This window comes from Mytilus edulis, chromosome 13 (assembly GCF_963676685.1).
Source record: "Mytilus edulis chromosome 13, xbMytEdul2.2, whole genome shotgun sequence".
NCBI classification, from domain to species: Eukaryota; Metazoa; Mollusca; class Bivalvia; order Mytilida; family Mytilidae; genus Mytilus; species Mytilus edulis.
The window spans coordinates 18,657,982-18,677,898 of record NC_092356.1 but is presented as its reverse complement, the minus strand read 5'-3'; the positions used below and the strand labels follow the sequence as shown (position 1 = coordinate 18,677,898).

The following is a 19,917-nucleotide window of genomic DNA, read 5'->3' as shown; positions in this document are numbered from 1 at the left end:
GGAACTTTTATACTAGTCCCAGAAATCATGCAAAACCATATGAAGGGGCAAACAGAGGTGTTTATGTATAATGATAAATAATTAACAAGTTTTCATGAGTAATTAAACATGTAATAAGGTAATATCAATTGTATATAAATTGGTTTAAATCTATCACCTTTACTTTTGCACGAGAAAAGTGATCACGAAAATTCGTCTGCAATTTAATTTCTCAAAAATGTCAAGTTTTTCTTTTTGCTGTTTATCACAAAATGACAAGGTGTGCTTAATTTGATATGATTTAAAAATTTGGCACTTAATCAAAAATAATAAACCGGCTTGGTCAAACCTTGACATTAAATTTTTTGATAAAACCGTTTTGGGTTGAAAAGTACAAAAAAATGTTTCAACTTTAAATTTCAAGAAACACTTGAAAAACAAAAATATAGACTGTGACATTTTAAAATATCTATATAAATTAAAAACTTAGCTACATACCACATAAAGCAAGGTTATTTTAAGCCAGAAACAACTTTTTGGGGAACAAAATTTGCTAGTTACCTCTGTCCCAAATCATGTGTAAAAGTTGAAAAAGTAATCTCGCTATTTGTCACAGTTCGCGAGATTTTTCGTGAAGTCCAGTTTTCTGAAATTCTCAAAATCAGCCTAATTTACTCCGTGTAACTTTGACTTGAAGTGAACAATGACTTGATTTGTAATCTCTCTTCCTAAATTTAAATCGACTGAACGGGATTTTTCAAGTTTAAACATTTTTACTGTACCGTCACCTTGACAACAATCGGCCATTTTTTGTAATCAAAACATTTACAACGTGTTTTTGGTTTGTGCGGCAAAATGTCAGATAACGAAGCTGAGGAAACTTTTGGAGAGGAGGAGGATAATGCAGAGGAAGCAGGAGGAGAAGAGGGAGATGAGGAAGTTCTTGGTGAAGAGGAAGAAAAACTTGGGGAAGAAGAAGAAGTAGAAGAAGAGGAGGTGTTTATGTGGATAATGAAAAAAGGGGGAGGGGATAAAATACTATATCATAATCATATATATCGTAGTATAGGTGCATGTTAAAGACCGATGTTTTAGATTTATTTGATAACAATAAACATATTTGTTGTACATTGTAGGAAACAATGTGCATGGCCTGACAACATCATCTTTATTTTCAATTTCAATGACAATGTTTACATTTTGTAATTTTTGATTTTTTTCATATTTTATTTTTATTTTTATGAAATGATATCCCTGGTTATAATGGGGTATACAAATGATGTTTACTGCAGTTTTTAGTGCATGTATCTTGTCTCATGTGTTTTGGTACTACAACAGTTCTGCCAACATTTCATGAAGCAAATGCGTGAGATTTGGCCAAAATGGAAAAGATCAAAGAGAAAAAATAATAGATTAAAGGAAAATGCTGCCAAAAAAAGCATGAACATGCGTGAGTCTCACGCTAAATGTGTGAGACTTGGCAGCCCTGCTACAAATGCACTGTGATGTCACAATTTCCTTTGGAAAAACATGCATAGTACATGTAGTATGAAAACATATGATCTAACCATATATTTTCTTTATGACGATAAAAAATTTACATATTTTGAGGAAATAGATAATAATCAGACATCTCTGATTAATCACAATAAGGATATTTTGACGAATCATGATATTTTTTAACCAATTTGATGGTAGAGGTAGCCGAAAATGACAGTTTGGTGTTTGATAGTAAAGGACATTTCTATGATTTCTATGTTCTATCATGATTTCTGAAATCAAATACTATCTATCCACCAGATGCTAAAAAATTATAACGAAAATATTTTAGTTACTTCAATGGCGTACACAATATCAGTAATGAAGTCTGAAATACTGTAAAATTATATTCTTTTTAAAGTAAACTACTTCGAGAAAGAGCATTAACCCTTTCAACGCTATACACGGCATATGCCGCGATGACATACGCCGTCCGCCACTGCTATTCGCGGCATATGCCGCGATGACAACGGATTTTTCATTAGGACTCTTAAACCATTCGATTTTCATTCGGGTCCTCTCTAATTTTTCCTTGTATGAATTGAGGATATGCAAGGTCTCATTTGCGCTTGAAATCCCGGCAATTTTTATTGTAAAATCATGCAGTAGAAGGAAAATTGAAGGAAAATAAAAACAAATATTTTGACAAATGCAAATGGCGGAAATCGGAAACGAAGCTGTAAATATGGAAATATTTCAGCATTTCTATGGCGAAACTGACGACGAGGATTAGTTAAAAGGTTTCTTGTTATCTCAATGTGTTTATTACATTCAATTCGTGTGGGAAATATGATTTGATCGATCATTACGAGACGTAGAAAAAAGGGGGGAAAACGGAGGTTGACTGAAATTTTGAGAACGGAGCCACTGATTTGTGCCACGATTACATAATACGTTGTGTATGGTGCAATACGCTACGGAATCGTGCAATTGGTGTCTTCTTTATTATATGGCAGATAAAACAACAAAATAGATGAAGACTAAAAGTAGTTTTTATTCCAAATTCAACACAAATGTAATAAATTACACCTTTTACCTGTTAATTACCTGAAAATGCAGGTAACCTGATAAAAATTTTACTGAAATAACTGCCTTACATTACAGTTCATACTCTCCTGAACATTTTTCATGCAATAACTTTCTCTGTATCTCTTATAATAAAAAAGATACAGCAGTCTGAAAAAGAATATACTGTTCTAATAAATGAACACAAAAAAAATGCAGCAGCAGCAGCCATTTTTCTATTTTTTTGTGTAGCGTTGAAAGGGTTAATACACTTCATATTTTTTAATCATTTGAATGATTTGATATTAATTGTATCGTTTAATTACAGAAAGTACCAGATTTAGCATTAACAGAGGAACATATAGCAGAATGTTTATCATTGCTTTGTAAAACTGGAGATGGACTGGCTCATGCTTATGTTCGACTAGATGTTCATGATAGGTAAATAAATTAATTTATATAACTTTTCATACCCCTGTCACACTAGAATTGTTGGCTATGTTGTAAATTTATGCCTTGTCTGTCCTTTCACTTTTCTCAAAAAAAAACCTATGCAACAGAACATCATACTTTTTCGGAAGCATGTCAGGGATGAGTTGTAACATTTGAACATTTTTCAGATACATTTATGTTGGTCATTTACTACATTGCTTTAATGCAGACTTTTGCAAAACAATGAAATAGAAAATCAACAAAAATTGGTTAGTCTTGAAGGATTTTTTAAATTTAGTTCATTTATATGTACTCAACTAGTACACAATTTTATTTAGGAGTCAGCTGAGGATCATATCTACCGCAGGATTTTCTCTCTTAGTTAAAGACCCATTTGTGGCCTTGGCTTGTCTGCTCTTTGGTTGGTTTGTTGTCTCTTTGACATATTCCTCATTTTTATTCTCAATTTTACCTACAAAAATATAGAATCAACAGTATTCCTAGATGTTACTGTATGAAGTTTTAATATAATTATCATAAGTACCAGGATTATAATTTAGTACGCCAGACGCGCGTTTCGTCTACATAAGACTCATCAGTGACGCTCATATCAAAATAGTTATAAAGCCAAACAATACAAAGTTGAAGAGCATAGGGGATCCAAAATTCCAAAAAGTTGTGCCAAATAAGGTAATCTATCCCTGGGACAAGAAAATCTTTAGTTTTTCGAAAAATTCAAAGTTTTGTATCAGGAAATTTATAAAAATTATCACATAATGTCATTCCTATGTATACATGTAGGTTAAAAATCCAATTCTAATTAGAAATTTATTTATTTTTCAGACAACTGACAGACATAAATATTCTGAAATCGTTCATTCACCTTCGATATTTGGATCTTAGCAAGAACAATCTCAAAGACATCTCATGTCTTAGTGCCCTTACACATTTATTGACATTGAAAGCAGATTACAATTTGTTAACCACAGTAAAACTTGAGGAAATGCCCTTTTTACAAGTGGCCAGTTTTAACGACAATAAAATGAAAACATTGGAAGGATGCAGCCATCCCATGTTGGAACATCTGAGTGTAAATAGTAAGTTTTAAACATCAATCATACAATTTTAAAAAGAATTTAAGAGTAGAGTGATTTATCTCCCTTGATAATTATCAAAGAATAATTCACTAGAAGTTTTAGAAATTATGTGTGTATTCAATTGTCTTAACAGATATTGTATAAACAAAAATAAAGCTTATGCTAACATTTGCTTTTTTTCTTCAAAAAATTCTTTCTTAAAATCCAATTTTGCCATCATTTTAAGTTGTTCAATGGGAGATAACTCTAAATATATTAAAAGATAATGATAGTAGTGCTAGCTTTAGTTTGTATGTATATTGTTTAGATTTATTTTGCTCATAGTTTTTATTTTGATTATGATTTCATATTTTATTTGTTCAGAGTCTAGAACTTGACTCTGTACTTAAAATTGTGTTCAATTTTACAGAAACAGCCTTAGGGTAGCCTATCAGTAATTTTGTATAAAGGCTAATGTTGGAATTCCCTGAAAAAAAATAGTCAAAATAAAATAATATGTGTGTTTCCTATTACATCTTTGAAAAAATAGGGTAGGTACATGTAGGTAGAGGATTTTTTTTTTACATTGAGTCTATGGAAGAGAAATTCTGACCTTTAAAAGGTTTGAAATATAACAAAAAAAACTTTAAGGTATGCTATTTTTAAGCTTAAAGTATAAGGTAGGGAAAAAGGAAACACTCATATTTTTTTATATTTGGCCAAGCATATAAACAAACACTGAAAATGTTTTGGATATGAAGAAAACAGAGAAAACCTGATCAATATTTTCTGATTTAACATATTATAATTTTTAAGAGGGGTTGGCAGGGGGTCAAGACATATTGTATTTGACAAAAGAATATGCTGTAGGTTTGTTCATGCATTTAGTGTTATGTTACTTATAATACTAAGATATATTGTTACTAATTTATCATTTCAGATAATTTAATATCAAAAGTAGATACTTTAGAACCAGCAAAGTTAGCCAGACTTCATACGCTAGAATTACGAGGCAATAAGTTAACAACAACAGATGGTTTCTGCCTGCCTAACTTAAAAAATCTCTTTTTGGTAAGTTAATTTGAATATTTCCATAAATTCATTGATAATAGCAAATGAGTGAAAATTCTGAAATTTAGTACACCTATGTTGTGAATAAATAGATCTGAAAAATACATGTTAAGGTGTCAAATTTTTTTCTTGTTATTGAAAAATTACACGTTTATGGATACTCTATAAGTATAACACTGCCCTTTTCAAAGTAGTATGGATGAAGCGTATCCATTGTATAATTTTACACATGATAACTGACATTCCTTTCTCACTATTACAATTATATTTACTTACTAACAAGGTAATAGGAAAATTAATTTACTTTTTGATATTTTTTCATGGGTCATCCTTATTAACTTTCTTTTACTGTAAATTTAGAACTTTTTGTGTGCATTTATTATTGCGAATTTTTTTTCATTTTTGACTAATATACTATTGATGTTTGCACTATTGAGAATTGAAGATATATATCATTGAAATTGTCATAGAAAAACAATAAATACATTGCAGAACTCATACAAATATAGCATGGTTAATGGGAGATAACTCAAAATAATTTAGATTCAACAGAATTTTTTTTTGGCATCAATTAAAATAAATACCTGCTAACAGAGGGCAACTCTTGTACAAAAAATGACCATAAAAAATCAGTTTCTTCGATAAATCTTTAACATAAAAATATAAAAGAATGGTTAAAGATAAGTAACTCAAAAAATTTCATTCAACTTTATGACTACATATTGAAAAAACAAATATTTGAAAATAGAGTACAAATGGTTTCCAAAAATGGCATACAACTAAGTTTCAAGATATCCAAGAGAAATCAATGTAAATAATACAGTAAATCTAGAATTGTTATTTCAACAGTTTCAAGAAAGGACACCAACTTTCAAGCCATCATTAAATAACTAAATAGTAACCACTTTTTCAAAGCTTATTCCCTAAATTCCATGTACACTTTTAAAAAGGGAATGGTCCAAAGCTGATAACTTAAATCATAATTGATAATAAATTCAAAATAATATGTTATAAATTATTATTTCAGGCTCAAAACGTAATCACAGTGATAGAAGGCTTGGACAGAATGTCCAGTCTGACCACATTACATATGAGAGGGAATCAGGTCAAAACACTTGATGGCTTCACTGATGGTTTACAAATGTTACAGTATATAAATCTTAGGTAGGTAACTCAATATAGTCCTGTCAAAAATAGAAACAGTTTAAGTTGATAAAATATTGCATCACAATCCTTAGAAAAGTTCAAAGTTTGTGTAATCTATTATAAATTTTGTCAAACGTATCTTTAAAAACTACTTTCTAAACACTAGGTAAATAGATTATTTTTATAATTCAATATTTTGTCAGATAACTTCTGTTTTAGTGACGGAACAAATTCTTAAGCTTGATATAACAAAATTATGGACTGGGTCCCAGTGTTGAGATAGGAGGTTTAAATAATAATTTAAATTAAAAAAAAACATTTGGATTGTTCTTCATTTCAATTTCACACTTAGGCAGTTTGGCTATTACAAATGAGCGCTTAAGGTGGTACCTAACACTACAGGGAGATAACTCTGTAAAATCAGCTAAACGTTTTAATTACGTTATGTTGTAAAGGGAATATTCAGCTTCTCAATGATCAAAATTGGTGTTTTTATGCCCCACCTACAATAGTAGAGGGGCATTATGTTTTCTGGTCTGTGCCTCCGTTCGTCCGTGCGTCCATTCGCTTCAGGTTAAAGTTTTTGGTCAAGGTAGTTTTTGAAGAAGTTGAAGTCCAATCAACTTGAAACTTAGTACACATGTCCCCATGATATGATCTTTCTAATTTTAATGCCAAATAATAGTTTTGACCCCAATTTCATGGTCCACTGAACATAGAAAATGATAGTGCGAAGTTCAGGTTAAAGTTTTTGGTCAAGGTAGTTTGTGATGAAGTTAAGGTCCAATCAACTTGAAACTTAGTACACATGTTCCCCATGATATGATCTTTCTAACTATAATTCCAAATTATAATTTTGACCCCAATTTCACGGTCCACTGAACATAGAAAATGATAGTGTGAGTGGGGCATCTGTGTACTATGGACACATTCTTGTTCAAACTGCTATATAACCAGTGTAATTTTTCTGATAAAATGGTTGGTTTAAAATTTTTGAGTTTTTTTTATTTTTGTTAAAGGGTCAAAGTAAATACTTTGTCAAAATTTAATGAAAATTAAACTAGCCAAATTAATTTTAGTGAAAGTGTTGGGTACCACATTAACTGCAAATTCAAGACTTTCTCTTACACTGGTTTCTTGGTGATATGTCAATCATGCTACATATGTTTATGTAAGAACATAGCTACTTGGTCATCAACAAGTTATATGAGATAATAAATTACTGGAAGAAATCTAAAAAAATATACTGTCATACATTATATTATATAGTTTATTGAATGAATATTTGCAAATAAATACTTATTCCTATAAATCATATTAACATAAGAAGATGTTATATGATTGCCATTGAGAAAACTCTCCGCCTGAGAAGTGGAAGTTAGCAACTTAAGGTCCCCTTAAATTTGTAACCAGTAATAACCATTTGTTTATATTTCAGAGAGAACAGTGTAATGGAGGTTAAAACAGAGGTACCTAAACTACAATGCCTTCCTCTCCTCAGAGCTATGGTGTTGTCTGGTAAGTCCAATGTATACTTACAGGGTTTCCCATGGGTCATTTTCTTTTCCGCCACCTCTTGAGCCAAAACAATATATTTTTCACCAACAAACAATTAACATGTAACATATTTTTCTTTATTGTTTTCCATCTTTCTGTCAAAACAAAAACCAGATTGCCTCGTTGTTGTCTATGATTATTCTATACAAATCTGTTTTTTTTTTATCTATCTATATTTGTAATGAATAAACGAATAAACACTAAACATAGATCTACGTTTCAAAAAGATGTTCTATAAACTTGAAACATACTGATAATGAAATAATATTTATTTTACTTCTGGGAACACAAGATTCATTTTTAATAAGTTTCGGATGTATATATATATTTTCCTATCAAAATACCTGAAAATAGTACACAAGATGGATGAAATTGAATCGTTATATTTCTTTCGTGGAAACCCTGACATACCTTCCATTTTGTTCATCTTATCTTCTATTTTGCCTTGAATTCACTGTCTATAGACAATTCTCTTAAGAGCTTTGGAGTTTGAAGTTATTTTGTAAATAACAAGTGTGTTTGTCCCTCTATCTTCCAGGCTTAGGTATTTAGATAAACAGAAAAATGTTTGATCACGTGTGTATTTTTTTACGGCTTCATTTATGATATTGACTTCCATTTGTTGTTTTTTTTAATAAATTGAACATTATTATTGATTCATGACAACCTGTTAAATAGGTTAGAATGTTTTCTTTCAACTTTTTACTTAAACACATATGACACATATGCTAATATTTCTAGCAGTTGTCATGGTTGTAGGAAATGGTATAAAAAGCACTCCAATAAAAAAACACATCTATATAAAGCTAGCTATAATGTGTACCAAATACCTGGACAAATGATATTTGTTATAAAGTAAACATTGAAGGTATGGGGCTTCCATTTTTAAAATTCTGTTATAACTCATAAGAAGCACCCATAGGTGGATTCTGGGGGGCCTGGACCCCCTTTCGTGGAAAAAATTTGGTTAATTTTATAGGGAATCATTGAAGCATGACTGGAGCCGGCCCTCCCTGAAAAGTCAATATTATACAGTAATGGACTCACCAAGTTGTGTCTGTATCTGTCGGGCGCCCTGCTCGAACTCCATGTGCAATAACTTATAATAAGAATAACTATTCCCGCCACTTGCGGGTCTCACTAAAAACCAAAGTTCGGAACTTCCTAATAAACGGAACTTAACAAACTCCCCTTCTTTCTTTTGAAGGAACTAACTGTTCAATAATGTTGTCAACAAAAAGTAGATGTTCAATTCCTTTGAACTCATTAATATAATCCACATGGTCTATGTACACTATTTACAAATCTGGCTTTAGAAAGTTACTCATCCAAACACCTGTTCCCTAAGACACCATCTTGAAGTGTCTTGAGCAGGTTATGGCATGAAGCTCCTTTTTTAGTCAAGCAATCAGCCAGTTGATGTTTTGTTTCAATCCATTTGACCGATACTATTTGGTGCATTTGAATTAATTCTCGAATGCTGCTAATTTCAAGTCTAAGCCTTTTTTCGGATACTTGTTTTGTGGATTTTATGGCATCCCACAATGAATGACAGTCCGTTAGGCAAGTTATTGGCAATTGAGTTGGATCAGCTTTACCATACATAAGCTCTGTATACAGTGAAGCTATAAAAATACCACTGTCAATAGCATCAGCCATAGCCAGGGTTTCTGCTGCTAGAGTGCTTCTTGCCACTCTTCTTATTCTTTTTGATTGCCAAGTTATAGGCGAGAAAATTCCATTTTCACCAACAAGCACAATGAAATGTCCTCCTTGTGTGCCTCCATCAGATAAATTACCAAGGGAAGAATCACTAAATACTACAAGTCTAATTGCATTATCATTTCCAAGTTTTCTGAATTTCAAAGTGACAGTTTCAGATTTAAGGTTCTTGATTATTTTGTTTGCTTCATTTAACGTTTGTACGTTTGCCTTTTTAAGAGATGAAGCAAGGTTTGATGCATCAAATATCACATCTGGTCGACTTTGTCTTGCAATCCAAAGTATTTGTCCAATTTTAGATTGTAAAAGTTCTCTTTCTTCTTTGGTAAGAAGTTCTTCTTTGACTCCCATACGACTTTTTTCAATAGGAATAAACTTGAGACTATTTTGATAAGTGTTTTGTCTTAAATGCAAGTCATTTTCATGTTTTGATAGTTCTATTCCAACATATGGGAATGACCCATTTTCCTCTAATTCTTCTTTTCCAACACAAAATGTTGATCTTATGCTATTTATAACTTTCTCTTCAAATTCTTTTGATCCTCCCCATAAAAAGTCATTAACATGACAAGTAAGTACACCTTCTACGCTGCCTTTATTGTTTTTCCAGAAAAATACAGCTGGGTCAACCTTGGATACACTGACTTTACATTGTTCAAGAACTTCTTTTACTCTATTATACCAACTAAGAGAGGCATCTGACAGACCATAGACACATTTGCGAAGTTTCCAGATAATATCTTTGCACTGAGCTTCCATTGGTGGTTTGACATAAATCTTTCTTTCTATTTCAGCTCCTTGTAAAAAAGCAGTTTTAATATCCATTGTTCGTGTTTTCCAACTTCTTTGTGCTAGAATAGCTAGAACTAATCTTAGGGAATCTGTTCCACAAGTGGGTGAATCTTTTGGTATATCATCTCTGTTAAATTCTTCAAATCCTCTCGCAACTAATCTTGCCTTATGTATTGTACCTTCTGAGGTGTCCTTCAAACTACATATCCATCTCGTAGAAATACACTTTTGACCGGTATCTGTGCATTCTTCATAAACACTGTTGTTTTTCCATGAATTTAGTTCTTTTAGTTTAGCTTCCCTGAATGATACATCTTCAAAAATCATAACACTATCGTCATCAGAACTAGGAAGTTCTACTTCTGTAGCAACATTTTCTAATTCCTTTAACTTACTCATGTCAACTGAAATTTCTGCTCCTTTAAGTGTAATAGGTTCCAAGTATTGCAGGTTAAACCAGTTTTTATTACTTCCTGTTGCCTTTCCAGCGCGTCCAGTAACCTTTGCAACACACTGTTCACCACTTTCAGCATTTTTATATTTCACTGTTTGTCCTGTTTTCATATCTGCAAGTTTGGGTCGTTCTGTTCCTGCTATTGCATGTTCTACTTGTTCTTCGTTATTTACATTTTCGTCTTGTCCTTCGTTATTTACATTTTCGTCTTGTCCTTCGTTATTTACATTTTCATCTTGTCCTTCATTATTACCATTTTCAATCGCTTCAACATTACTATCACTATCATTTTCATTATCAGTGTCACTGTCACAATAATTTACAAATTTGTTTTCATGAACTGGCATTGACTTAGATATAATCCTCTTAGCTTCTTTTTCTTGTTCAAAATTACTAGTATTTTTGTTTTCTTCTGTTTCAGGTATTGTTGATACCTTCGTTAATCTGCACTGATGCACTCTTACAAGCATACCACCATGTCTTACAAAAACAACAGCTCCATCCTGTCCAATCACAACGCCAGGCCCTTTCCACTCTTTGTTATCTGGTCTTTTATAGTAAACTTTATCACCTGTCTGGTAGGAAATACCACTTGGACGAGTTTGTTTTCTCAATGCTTTGCGAATTCTTTCAGAACATTCACTTCTGGTGAAAGCTGTTCTAGCTGAGTGCAAGGTCTCAATATGTTTTCCAACCACTTCACTCATAGTGGTACCCTCTAGGGCAGGCAGCTTATCTGTTAAAACACTACATGTAGGTAGGTTTGGATTGCGTCCATAAACTAACTGGTATGGACTATACCCATGTTCATTATCTAAAGCATTCTTTGCCATGAGAGCCCAACTTAAAGCAATGTCCCAATCACAATTATTATCTGCTTTCAATTTTAGTAATGTGTCCGTAAGAGTTTGATTATGCCTTTCTAGAAGCCCATTACTCCAAGGACTATAAGCTGCAGTAGTTTTCACTTCAATGTTAAAGTTCTCTGCCATATCTCGTACTTCGTCATTATTGAATTCACCGCCATTATCACTGTAAAGACGCCTTGGTGAACCATGTATTGAAATCCAAGATTCCAAAAATTTCTTTACAAATTCTGATCCTTTTTTTGTTTTCATAATACACCCTGCACTAAAGCGTGTGAATTCGTCAATTATATGAAGATACCATACACTGTGTTCTAGTTCATGCAGATCAACTGCTACTGTTTCGTTAAACTCTGTTGCCAATGGCAGTCCAACCACTGGTTTAGAACTTGGTCTTTTGTTGGTCATACAAATGTCACAATTTTCACAAACTGATCGCAAAAGCTCTAAAGTATCAGCATTATTCATTCCAGCCTTATTTATAAGTTTAGATAAACGGTTAAATGTTGCATGTCCAAATTGTTTGTGTATTTTAACCAATGTCTTACGTTTCTCCGCTGTACTCATGTCATCTGTGATATTAAGTACGTTCTCCTCTACGTTAACAGGTGAATTTTTTATTTCAGGTTTTGTTTTCACAATATTTACACAATAATGTCCACTAGATGTGAACTCCAATTCCACTGGTTTGTTAAACATGATTGCCCTATCATTCTTTAAGTCCAGTACAGTACCAGCCTTCTTCAATGATGCCTTACTGAGTAACAAAGGGATATCAGCTTTTACAATTTCAGTTTCAATTTTGCAATTGGTACTTCCTATCTGAGCAGGTATAGTGGCACGCATAAAAGAGTTGACTACTTTTCCATCACCAAACTTAAATGCTCTACTACTTGTCACTGTAGTAATGTCCCCAGTTCTCTCTAAAAGCTGTTTAAACCAATTTTCCCCACACACAGTACGAGTACATGCAGTGTCTATGATTGCTGAACATGCTGATTCAAGTACAAATATTTCACTGACGGGTGGCTGCTCTTTTGTGAAAAGCGTTATGTTACAATTCTCTACAATTTCACTTTCAGACTCGACAAAATTAACAGAATTTACTTTGTCAGGACAGTCCTTAGCCCAATGAAAAACACTCTGGCAGATAGCACATTTTGTTCTTTTTCCAAACCTGTTTAAAGGATTAGTGCCCTTTTCTTTTGATTTACTCCCTTTATTTTGTTGTGTATAATATACTGGTTCTTGTTTAATTGTTATACTTGGAACAATACCAGTATTTTCTGAAGGTCCAGACATTCGTTCACCAAATATACGTTGCAATGCTGACTTCATAGAGGTATATTTTACATCACTAGATGCTGTTAAGGCTAGTTGTTTGTCTCTGGAAGACAGGCCAGCATTATCTAATAGTTTGAAAGCAAGGACAGCTTCTGGGAGTGTCATGTCATATTTTTTAGATTTGCTATATCTTTTGTCGAATTCTATAATGTAGTCTGACATTGACAAATTTTCAGTTTTTACAAACGTATCAAAATTTTTGTAAGCTTCGTATGCTTTGTCCTTATCATCTCGTAAGAACGCCTTGTCCAATTGTGTTATCAGTTTGGCCATGCCGTCTTCCTTAGCCAGATCGGCAGCCGGGACATCCATAGCCACTTCCCGTGCATTTCCCGTAAGTGTAAGTGAAACAGCAAGTGCTTGTTTGTCAACTTTCAAATCAGTAACTAATTGCCAGACGGAAATTTCATTCTTCCATGTTTCGTAAGTCATTGACCTCGGGTCAAACGTAGGTGGATTCTTAAAACTTGTTGCCATTATGATCGCTATGCTCTGCTACCATGAAAAGTCAATATTATACAGTAATGGACTCACCAAGTTGTGTCTGTATCTGTCGGGCGCCCTGCTCGAACTCCATGTGCAATAAGAATAACTATTCCCGCCACTTGCGGGTCTCACTAAAAACCAAAGTTCGGAACTTCCTAATAAACGGAACTTAACACTCCCGTAGGTCAGTCAGCGGGCCCCCCTAAGGAAAAGTTCTGTATCCGCCACTGGCACCATCTTTAAAAACTTGAGACATACATTCATAAAATTGTAGTAAAAACTACTTATATCCATATCAATTATTTGTAATCCCCCCTTTCCCCAGCTGGTGGCACACGAGAAGCAAGGTCTGTTTTACCCTTCTGGTTTTGTTGTGGTTTGTGTTGCTCCATCTTTAGTGTTCTATGTACTGTTTGTCTGATTAGCTGTTGGTCTTTTTCTTTTTAACCCATGGGCCTTTGCAATTTCAGTTTGTTTTCGATTTAAGAGTTTGAATACATGTCCCTTTGGTGTCTGGAGGGATATGTCTCTCTTCAACAGTTAATACATGTTTCTAATTATATTTACAGAGAACCCTTGTACAGAAGAGGATGACTATAGAATTGAGGTATTGATTGCCCTACGTAAACTGGAGAGGTTAGACAAAGAGGAGTATCAGGAGGAGGAACGAACTGAGGCAGAGGCCATTGCTGAACAGAGGAAAGAAGAGGAAGCTAATGCTGAGGTAAAGGATCATCTCAAAAAACTTTCTGATTAGAAGTTAAGTAAGGGGTCATCTCAAAAATGTTTCTAAATAGTACTTAGGTAAGGGACCATCCAAAAAAGTTTCTGAGTACAATGAAGGGGACTCATCTAAATGACTTCCTCAAAATGTTTAGACCTGTGTTTTGCATTCTGAATCCAGGGTAGCTTTAGATTGTTTCACTCCCCAAGTTGTTTCAGGGGTGGTTCAATAAATAACTATGCTTTGTTATGAAATAGTTCCATTTTTAACAGAACTTCTTTCACCAATTTTAAGCTTTGCTACCAAAAGCATTTGCTTGAAATATTTCATGAAGTGTCTTGCCAAATGTTTTATTTACATTTATTGAGAACTAGACACGATCACGTTATTGGAGATTATGTACAGAATTCTAATACATTTTGTTCAGGAATCTAAACTTACAAAGGGTATAATTATTTGCATGAATGCATGTAGTCATCATATAAAATATAAGTAGTTGTATATATTAAGAAGAATAGCTGCATCCCATATAAATAGTTCACTCAGTTAAATTGATAAAAGCTTTATTAATAAAACAAATATTTTTCAGCAATGCCTAGATAATAATTGCAATGATTCCCTTACATATATAAATTTATAATCATACATGGACAGAGCTCTTTCTTTAAAAGTTGGTATGCATATAGGTCATGACTATTCATGGGAAGCAGACATGCATTAGGAGTAACTATAGGTGTTGGAATAGAACAAGATCAAAAAAAGGATCATGTTTATCATAAGAATCATTTTGGGAGGTATTGAAAGAGTTGAAATCATGATTTTTCTATGGTTGGGGGAGAAGGCATTAGGGGAGGTAATTATTAAAGGTTTTTCAACTGAATATATATACAGAATAAAGAGGACATGTATCAGAAAGACAATAAAAAGAGGGGAAACCGTATTCAATCTAAGGGTTCGGGAGGGATGTTGTAGGAAGGGAGGTAACAATTACTAGGTCTTATAAATGATATCTGTGTACAGAATAAAGAGGATACACAACAGGAAGGAGATTAAAAGAGTAGGAACAATATTTTTCTTAGGGTTGGGGAGGGGGTAGAGGCAGAAGGAGAGTGTACTTTTATAAGTTCTTATAAATGATATGTTTTCTATACAGAATAAAGAGGATACACAACAGGAAGAGGATTAAAAGAGTAGGAACAATATTTTTCTTTGGCTTGGGGAGGGGGTAGAGGCAGAAGGGGAGTGTACTTTTATAAGTTCTTATAAATGATATGTTTTCTATACAGAATAAAGAGGATACACAACAGGAAGAGGATTAAAAGAGTAGGAACAATATTTGTCACATGTATCAGCTTTATATGTCTTGGCTTTAGGCTTATATTTCATAATATTCTTGTGGCATACTTATATCTTTTTAGAAATATATTAACCGAGGCTTCACTTGAATATAAGTATACCACAAGATAAAATGCTTTAGCTATCACTTAATTTATGCAAGAAGGAGCACAGCTGATTTTGATAATTATAATATTTTATTGATATCAGCTTTTGTGGATTGTTGACTGATGAATGCTCTATTGGGTTCTCCTATTCCTAAAATGAGACAAACCATAAATTGAATCATCAAAAAGTTCAGTTTTTGTTGAGTTCAAACTTTCATGGTACAAGCAATCCAGAAAAATTCAAACAAAAAGAAAATGTTCTTATTGAAATTCTTATAAAACATCCAGCCATTTTTTTAATGGCTGTTCAAAGTTTTGTAATAGATTTGATTAAAAGATGAAACTTAAATTAATTAAGACACATGATCAAAATTTGGCACTACAGTTCTGCTCCTTTTGTTATTTTTTTCAAAATGTTAACAATAGTTTTCTGATCTGATATACTAAAACAACAACAAACAATTTTTGTAAAAATTTGCAGTTCAAATCAGAAAACTAATGCTATATATATTTGTGTTATATATTGAATTTATACAGTGTGTTCATTGGCAGAGGAGGGCATCACATTGCTTCAAGGCTATTTTGATGTTGGAGCCACTTTGTTTCAGGATATGTTTGCCTCAAGTTTCTGTATTATTAGGATCCAGTAATTTTGTTCACTGAAGAAAATGTTTCCTCACTGCTTTTATACAATATTGATCCACCAAGAAATATTTATTATGTAGTAATGTGAAATATGAGTGAAACTCTCAACATGGAAAAATATTACAGGAACTTATGGCAATTCCAGTTAGTGCATTCAAATTGTAAAGCATTATTAAATAATAAAGAGCTAAAATACGGATTTTTTGCAATTGTTTTGACTTTTTCCCAATAATAAATAGTTATTAAATGCTTATATGATATGCAAGATGGAAGTTGTTTTTTTAATTTTGTTCTTAAAATTTATTTATTTTGTATATACACAGTGATTTTTCAAATTTGAATTTTATCTGTTGTTTACTGTTTACATATTATTTTTCTACAAGCACTTTTAACGTTTATCTGCTCGTGGAAATATTTCATTCTACGCCCCCCCCCCCCTCTTTCAAATATCCTGGAAAGGACCCTGAATAAGGCTGAAAGTTGAGTTCCCCCCCCCCCCCTCTTTCAAATATCCTGGAAAGGACCCTGAATAAGGCTGAAAGTTGAGTTCAAAGCACTAACAATCGATAAATCATGTAAATTGTCATTACAAAGATAAAATATTTACTATTATTACATTGGTTGCAATGAATTACATTGATTTCCAAGTTAAATAAAATCTGATAATTTCACATGTGAAATAAACGTGTTTACTCTGACGTTATACAACAATAGGCATTGTCAAGATGTTGATAAGGGAGGATCAAAACAAATTGTAAATGCGTAGAAAAAAGAGATATAGTTCCTTACATGTTTTACATTCATTTCTTTAAAAAAAAAATCCATTTGCCAATGTATTAAAAAAGAATAAAAGAATTCAAATATTGAAAAATATTCAACTCGTGACCGAACATTTTACACTGATAATTAACTCATGCGCTACTCCCATTTGTGAATTAATGTGCTGTTTGGTCACTCGTTGAATATTTTTCTCTATTTGAATTCTTCGATTAGTTATTTTATAATTATATATGTCAAAAAACTAAACAAGTATTGTAAAATGTATTGTTAATCCTGCAGAATCACACTGAGCAATTCTATGTGGTATGTAAACACAGGGATATGGTATTCAATATATATGGTATTAGGGATAGAAATTTCCCAAGGATCAACACAATTTTGGTTTTTTGTAATAGAAATAGTAGTGAGGACAGGCAGTTTTTTTTTTAAAGACCATCAGGGAAAAAAAGATTTTGAGAACCCTGAAATAGAACAGGAAAGAATATTCAGTATAATAGGATAATTCTATTTTATACAGTACCAGTAGTAATTTTTGTCTTGACCTATGATAAATGTTGTAAAGTTAGTACATGTGTAGAGAGGCATGATTTCACAAATCCAATATGTTTTTTTAACAAATTTTGCATAAATTAAGTTTTTTGAATAAGAGACCTATGAAATGTGCTCAAAAACTTATTTGAATTTTTTAAAGTTCTGATTGGTCCCATGTTTTTAAAATTAGCATATTTTTTATGCTAACAAACCAAGACACATCACAATGGTTGACAATATTTCCTTATATTTTTAACCAATAATTTAAATGTTGGGTGAATTTGTAATAATGGTGTTCTGGTAGACTAGAGTATCAAATAACATTTGAACCTTGAATGGAATATGTGGTTACAATTAACACTTTAACAATTTCTATATTTCTGTCTTTCAATTAAATCAGTAGCATTTTTAATGTAGATTTTTGCCTAAATAACATGATTAAAATTTTATTGTCTTGACACACACATGTAATTTGATTTATACCTTATGCTTATGGTATTCAAAAAGAAAGATTTTCTTAACATTTTGGTCTTAATTTTTTTTATTCTACATATACATGCACAGTGACTTTTTTCAATTTGAATTTTATCTGTTGTTTACTGTTTATATTATGTATTATTATTTTTCAAACAGTTTTCATGTCTATTTACATGTAATTCATTCCATGTATTTTGAAATTTTCACTTGTCAGGCATTGCGAATATGCCAAAACTTTTGTTTCCACTATAAATATTTTTAATTCTTAAATCTTATATAATTTTTATGACTGTTTTTCATATTTTTTTTTGCATTAATATATGTCAGATATATTTCTGAAAAATATCTGACCATACGAAGTAAAAAAAATCTTAGTCAAAGCAATCCTTGGTCATAGATATCTGATCAGGGCATATATTATTTACCAATCTGACAGTTTACATAAGTATCTAACCGACTTAGTTCCGAAAAAAAATTCTGACCAAAGGAACTGTTTTTACATATATTTTTTTTTTACCTGCCTGTAAAAGTTGGAGCTAGAATAATAGAACTTTTTAATCTTATTTCAGAATGAAGAAGTCTCGGACGAGGAGGATTGAAGACAGGGGAGACAATCCAGAAGTAACCAAAGCTTTCACTGTGATATGGACTAATTCTGACATCATTTCACCATACTGTATGAACTTTAAACTGACATTGAAATGTTAATATACTAATATGAAAAAAGATATTGAATAAATTATGAGAATATTGTACAACATAACTTAAATATTATGTCTTAAAGTTATTTTATTGAAAATGTCATTTTAGTATAAATATTAGTATTTATATAAAAATATTTATATTTACTTGTTTATTTTTTTCATTAATATATAACACTAAGGTTGGGAGTTCGAATCTCACAAATGGCAGGTGTATTGGACTACTATCTTATTGAATCTATAGCCTTTTGTTCCCATCAAAAGTTGTTGTTTTCTCTGGACATTCATTGCTTCATCCACCAATAAAAACTGACTTCCGTGATATAGCATATAGTTCTGCAAGAGGTGATAAACAAGAGCAATCAGATAATTCTTTTATCAGTAAAATATGGACAAATAAAAAAAAATCTTCTAAATTTTTCTCTGAAGTCTCTTGATCTTAACAAATAGCCTGTCAACAGAATGTAGGATAGCATCAAATACGAGGCAAAATGTTAAAGCTCCATAACTTTTTTCAAGTATTCATCATTACAAAATGATGATTCTCCCTGAAAATGAATGAAACATTTTCCATCTGAAATATGCATGAAAAATTTGCCTTCCTAAATATTCATGACACCTTTGTCATCCTAAATATGCATGACACATTTGTCATCCTAAATATGCATGACACATTTGCCGTCCTAAATATGCATGACACATTTGTCATTATCAAACAACCAATCAATGCAGAAAATAGAGAATAACCTTTGACAACCAGAATTACTCCCTTCCAAACCTTTGTGATGACAAGTAGAAATGAACAATCAATTCATTCAGTTTTCAAGAGCTTGCGTCTGCTACTCAAGTCTTTTTAAAACATCACTAGTGTCTGAGCTGAAAGTTGGTCAACTAAGGTCAAGTCAAGAATGTCTCATTATATTTCTAAGTTCATTAAAAGATACCAAAACCATGATTATAAATATACACTTTGAAGTTCCCTAGAAGTGCATATACATTCTAGGTACTAATATTGTCATCTTCATTTTGTGTTATAGTTGGTAGATATAAGAAGATGTGTTATGAGTGCCAATGAGACAACTCTTCATCCTAGTCACAATTTGTATAAGTAAACCATTATAGGTCTTCAACAGAGCATTTGCTCACAC

The 19,917-nt window shown here is 32.2% G+C and overlaps 2 protein-coding genes across 8 annotated transcripts in view; one reads left to right on the top strand and one right to left on the bottom strand.

The window, feature by feature from the left end:
- Positions 1 to 724, bottom strand: part of LOC139501416 (zinc finger protein castor homolog 1-like) — a 44,526-nt gene extending 43,802 nt beyond the window's left edge. For 2 of the 4 annotated variants that reach the window (XM_071290485.1, XM_071290488.1), the window contains exon 1: positions 478 to 592. The gene's annotated coding sequence lies outside the window, so the exon portion shown is untranslated. Of the gene's footprint in view, positions 1 to 477 lie in introns of all 4 variants that reach the window. The other 2 variants (XM_071290489.1, XM_071290487.1) reach the window with 2 other exon arrangements.
- LOC139501417 (leucine-rich repeat-containing protein 23-like) lies at positions 658 to 18,916 on the top strand. 4 transcript variants are annotated; one of them, XM_071290491.1, is made up of 9 exons: positions 756 to 975; positions 2,852 to 2,964; positions 3,799 to 4,052; positions 4,972 to 5,102; positions 6,130 to 6,266; positions 7,687 to 7,766; positions 14,039 to 14,193; positions 15,214 to 15,250; positions 18,638 to 18,916. In XM_071290491.1, exons 1-8 carry the CDS (start codon positions 835 to 837, stop codon positions 15,244 to 15,246), a joined length of 1,044 nt encoding a protein of 347 aa, XP_071146592.1. In that variant the 5' UTR covers positions 756 to 834; the 3' UTR covers positions 15,247 to 15,250; positions 18,638 to 18,916. The 4 variants fall into 4 exon arrangements, with proteins under 4 accessions (XP_071146594.1, XP_071146593.1, XP_071146592.1 ...); XM_071290490.1 differs by lacking the exon at positions 15,214 to 15,250 and adding an exon at positions 15,480 to 15,516 and having other exon boundaries at positions 18,638 to 18,875; XM_071290493.1 differs by lacking the exon at positions 15,214 to 15,250 and having other exon boundaries at positions 658 to 975.
- Positions 18,917 to 19,917: the final 1,001 nt, after the last annotated feature.